The sequence below is a fragment of the Vitis riparia genome, chromosome 18 (genome assembly GCF_004353265.1).
Source record: "Vitis riparia cultivar Riparia Gloire de Montpellier isolate 1030 chromosome 18, EGFV_Vit.rip_1.0, whole genome shotgun sequence".
Classification (NCBI taxonomy): Eukaryota; Viridiplantae; Streptophyta; class Magnoliopsida; order Vitales; family Vitaceae; genus Vitis; species Vitis riparia.
In genome coordinates this window covers 23,319,767-23,324,958 of record NC_048448.1, presented here as the reverse complement: position 1 = coordinate 23,324,958, position 5,192 = coordinate 23,319,767, and the positions used below count along the sequence as shown (strand labels likewise).

General features: G+C 34.4%; 1 protein-coding gene across 1 annotated transcript; it reads right to left on the bottom strand.

Moving 5' to 3' along the window:
* Positions 1–258: 258 nt before the first annotated feature.
* On the bottom strand, positions 259–4,779 carry LOC117906344 (tryptophan aminotransferase-related protein 3-like). The gene is made up of 5 exons (XM_034819336.1): positions 4,334–4,779; positions 2,429–2,723; positions 2,056–2,351; positions 797–1,077; positions 259–641 (listed from the first exon to the last, which is right to left on the bottom strand). Exons 1-5 carry the CDS (start codon positions 4,621–4,623, stop codon positions 427–429), a joined length of 1,377 nt encoding a protein of 458 aa, XP_034675227.1. The 5' UTR covers positions 4,624–4,779; the 3' UTR covers positions 259–426.
* Positions 4,780–5,192: the final 413 nt, after the last annotated feature.

The following is a 5,192-nucleotide window of genomic DNA, read 5'->3' as shown; positions in this document are numbered from 1 at the left end:
AAGTTTTCTACATAACTTCTTTTTTTCTATTACCCTATGGATAAATTATTCCCTTTTAAATAATTTTAAATATTTTAAAATTAACTAAAATAATATAAATATAAAAAATGATGTAAATAACTCTTGCAACAATTATCTTTCCAACTTCTCTTTTTGACCCTAGGATGAAAGATATTCTTTTTTTCAAAATTTAAGAGTAAAATAATTAAATAAAAATATAAATAATTATTGATAAATATTTTGAATAAATATAGAATATTATAAAACAAGTTTAAAATTTATTTATTTATAAAATATTGCAAACCATAAACAAATGTAATACATTTCACTAACTTATATCACTTTGTGAGCAAATAGAATCTCACAAAGAGAGAGAGAGAGAGACGATAATCAGCCAGCTGGAATCATACGACGGTTGACTTCATTTCACATACTACTTTTACCGCCATCTTCCTCACCAACTAACTTATTGATTTGGTGCAGCAATATATCGAAGTCATCTTGGGTCTTGATGAGGCTGAGCCGAACATAGCTACTGTTAGCACCAAACAAAGTACCATTACGCCCAATGATGCCAGCCTTTTTCAGGACTCCGTAACACTCTTTATCTTCTTCTTTCTCACACTTCAGCCATGCATAAGCTGCCACGAGTGCAAAATTGTTAACATGCAAATTTCAATATCTTGTAATTGACAGATATTAAGCTCATCAGGATTATTCAGTACAATTCCAAGCACTTAATTAAATAGTAGACATGGTTAAAAGGTTTTGATCCTTGATGAAAATGAGAAATCACCTGGAGAAGGTCTCTTCACTTTGCCGAAAAAAGTACAGTATTGAGGTGAATTTTCCTGGACAGAGAAACGTCTGGACATCAGTAAGGCCTTGTTCAATTTTTCCCACCGGTCTTTCATTGTTTTGTAACCGAATTTGAATATTTCTCTTCCTCTCCCTTGAGTCACTACTTTTAAAAGCTTAAAAGCTCTTAACTGAGTGTCCCGGGAAACACCTACGGTGTTCAAACTCATATAATCTAACATTGTCTCGTACACATCCTTATCCTTTATCAATGCCCACCTGCAAAAATAGCAACAATATTGTAACCCCTTTTTCCTAGTGACCAAAGTCCTTAGTATGTGGCAAATGGGTGTAGAAAAGTGTTATGCCAGCGAAAGCTTTTATGCCAACAATGTTAGTTTAAGAACACAAAGATAAAACAATCACACATACAGTACATGAGGTTTTAACGTGGTTTGACCAACCATGCCTACATCCACGAATGAGAGAGAATGATTTCACTATATAATAGAGAATATTACAGTGGAAAGAACCAAATACAATTATTAGGTTCTCAAAACATCCCATATTTCGCCACTCTTTGTATCCATATCCTACTACGAGTCATCTCGCTCCACCGAGTACCTCCCATTCTTTCTCACATCTCTATCCACCTCGTATAGTCTCTACAGATCTATCTCCATCTCATAACTTTTTCCCTTCATGACCTAAGATATTTATAGAGATATTTCTAACAACCTTCCTTATTCTATAAGAAAGTCTAATATTACAATAATATATCAACTTAGAAATATTCTATATGATATCTTTACAAAAAATGAATCTATACTAATTAGGAATTTGGGACACTTCCTAACAAAAAAAGTTATGTATAAACAATATGAAAATATGGTAGTTCTTTATGAACATATTGGGATTGATTATTGTTGTTAATTAAGTTATATGTAAGTAGAGAGAAAATGCTACGGTACCTACCTACCAAATAAAATATGTAGGCCGTTCAATATGAATGGTAACATCTGGGTCATTGAATATGGTTATAAATGAATAAGATTAAGATACAAAGTGCAAACAAATGAGATTATGGTATAAATAATGTGATATAAGAATATATATGCAGCTCCATGTAATTGGTGATGCATGTTTTCGATAGGTACAGAAAAACTAAAAATATAGACCAGGCACCATATGATTGGTGCTATATTTTCCATAGGTAAAAAAAAAACTACACTTTGATACTATAGCCAGACTACTTACCCGAATCTACTCCCAGCATGACCAGTAAGCTTAGAAATGGTAAATATCATGAGGTCTTCATCTGCAGGAGCAGGAATTGGTGTGAAATGCGGCCAATAATAGGCATGATCGTAAATGGGTTTGGCATTAGGGCCTTGAAGAACTGCCTTATTCAACTTTCCATCAGGATTATTGGGTGCAGTCACAAATTCGATGAAATTGGAAGTGGGATCTGAAGTACTGTTCTTCCACAAGGATGTGTCACCTGCAAACTGGAAGTCCACTGATCGAAAGAAGTCTGTTTGTGATTTATAAACCTGCAATATGAGAATTAGAACCCTCAAGCTCACATGCATATATAGAATATGAATGAAGTTCAGGCACTAGGACGAACCGGGTAAAAGGGGATTGTGGCAACAACTTTAGCTGGAGCAGATGAATTAAGGGGTGAGAGGGCATGAACTGCAGCATTGAGAAGCTGGGTAGAGCCAGCCCCGAAAACAATGAATCTGCCTGTTGTGTTAGCATTTCCAACAATGGCATGTAGCTTGCGGATAAGCTTCACTAGTTCTTGTGAGATTGAGGAATGATCATTAAATGAATAGCTCATTCGATGCCAACCCGCTACTAATACCGCACTGCTAGCTGCATGCTGCATCCAGAAGGGCTCCAAGAACAGTGGATCGCCGCTGCAGAGTGTCGAGAATAATCAAATACTACTATTACCAGTGATACTGGTATGAAAATCATAATGAGTATGATGCTGGCAAACATGGTTTTGAGGGAATTTATCGGTGTAGTATGTACGATGAGATTAACGGGTTTAAATGTAGCGTGAACTTACAAATTCTCATCGTAAGTAGCTTATCACTTGTCACTTCGTGGCCAAATGATAGTCAATTGGAAATGCTCTCTCATTCATACCCAGTGAGAAGATTTTTCTGCGGATTGACTAGAAAGCTTAGCCTTGAATTACCCTTGGTCATGGGCACCAATTTTATTGAAATTAACTCCTAGTATTGGATCTAGTTTAGTGCAAAACATTGCAAGAGGAAGATAATTTATGACAAAAATAGCTTAAAATAATGGGTGCACTTTTTTACAGAATAGAGTAGTTGGCTAATTAGATTATGTCGCTAAACATTTTAGTTCTCATTATTTTGTTTTAAGCCTTGTCCTATGACTTTTTTATCTTGATCTCATTTTTTTTATACCTCAATTCCAATTAGATGTCTGGTCCTAATTGTTTGTATCTTCATCCAATAGTCTAAAGTTCACTCAATTTCACTGTACACATTCAATGACTGATATTGAAAGTTCAATAGGTACCAATTTGACACCTACCATTTTCCTAACATATAATAGATAGTTTTACTCAAAATTTAGGTCATTTGTTTATTATAATTAAGCTTGTTTGGAGTCTAGTCATTACTCATTTTTATTGGATATATATATATATATATATTCCAAGTAATGTGCCAAGGAAATAAGCACCAAGTATTTTTTATTTTTTTGTAGTTAAAATCATAGTTGGGAAAGTTCAGTTAACAAATATTTGCAATAAATTTAATTTAAATTTAAAAGACTATGAAATTAAACTAATTTTTTAGAATTATAATAAAACCCTTATAAAATAATACTCTTGGGACCCAAAAAATTATTGTCCATCTTGGCCTGCCACGGGGAGCTTGACTGTCCATCTTCCACAACCAAAGACAAAATAAAATAAAGATAATAAGTTAAGAAAAATATCATTTTCTCACTTGTGGATTTTCTCAAAGAAGAGATTTTGTTCACATGTCAATTTCTAGGCAACTCTTTCCTTCTTCATCCTTCTCTTTTTTTCATCGTTTCATGTATTTGGCTTTTTTTCTTGACGCTGTCATGCATGAACCATTCATGAAATCGACCTTCTACTCCTTTTATGTATTTATTTATTTTGTTTGTTAGTTAGTTTTTTCTTGACTCTGTCATGCATGAACCATTGATCACCATCACTTTGCCGGTTCAACCAGTTTAATTTGATATGATAGAATTATAATAACCAAGAGGAAATAGAAAGCTGAATCCTAAAGTTTTCACCACAATGATCAATATGCTGGTTTCACATAGGACCCAATGCTGCAGAAATAGAAGAATTAATCATCGTCAACCCCATATTTGGTGAACTTCCAAGTTTTAGCTTTAACATAGACTTAAAAATTCTTCTAACTTTCCAGACTTTGGACAAATCCAATCATTAAATTATAGAACTCTGATAATTAAAATCCCAGTCTCAGAAAGATCTGTATATACATACCTGTCAACATCTGCAACACAAGAAGCTGAAAATTGAGAGCAATCAGGGCCTCCAAAGCAGGTATTGCACTCACAAACAGGACTTCCATCAACAACCAAACCATCCAGGAATGCTCTTCCATGGCCCGAGCATGACACTGCTGCCACTGCTTCTGCTTCTTCTGCTGCCCTTCTGCTCCAACCCACCTCCCACTTCCCACTCACATACACATATCTCCCCACAAAAAGTATGTTAAGAGTCACAGAACACAGCAAACACACAACATACATGCAGCTTTGAATCTTACCCATGTCTTCTTATTAGCTAAAAGACCCCCCACTTATATTTTATTGCTCACTTTGTAAGAGAAAGATGATGAACAGTTCGGAGGATGAGCGTGGGACTTTTGACACCCTTTGTTTTTGTTTCTCTTTTTAATTGTACATGAATGCAAAAAGTTGCAGTAAGTTGAATGGTGTTATAAAGGATCACACCACAATTCGTCTGCTTTGATATCCTTCTCAAGATTTTCCATCTTCCTTTTGTTTAATATTTTTGTTGTTTGAAGTTTCTGAGTGATTTTGTTTTTCTGCCTTTGGCGGCTTAAGGAAGAAAGTTTAAACTTTAAATGTCTTCCAGTTCAAAGAAATAGTTTGCACGTCAATGGGGTGGAAATTTCTATGACAACGAAATCTGAATCCATCTTAACCATTGAATGTTAAAAGTCAAAAGACTGAATATGCATATTTTCAATGGCGTGTAAGAATATTAATCATAGGATTTTCATTATAAGATCCCATTTTGCTTTTAAAGGTTACAGCTGTGAATATAATCAATATATATTTTTGAGTAATTACTATTATCCAGAAAAAACTAAACC

Bases quoted from the DNA above. Each gene is read 5' to 3' on its own strand.
- LOC117906344 (XM_034819336.1), bottom strand. From the start codon at position 4,623: ATGGGTAAGATTCAAAGCTGCATGTATGTTGTGTGTTTGCTGTGTTCT. The intron at 2,724-4,333 runs GTATGTATATAC...GACACTCTGCAG, and splicing joins TGTGTTGCAGATGTTGACAG to CGGCGATCCACTGTTCTTGG. The intron at 2,352-2,428 runs GTTCGTCCTAGT...CTCATATTGCAG, and splicing joins CCACAATCCCCTTTTACCCG to GTTTATAAATCACAAACAGA.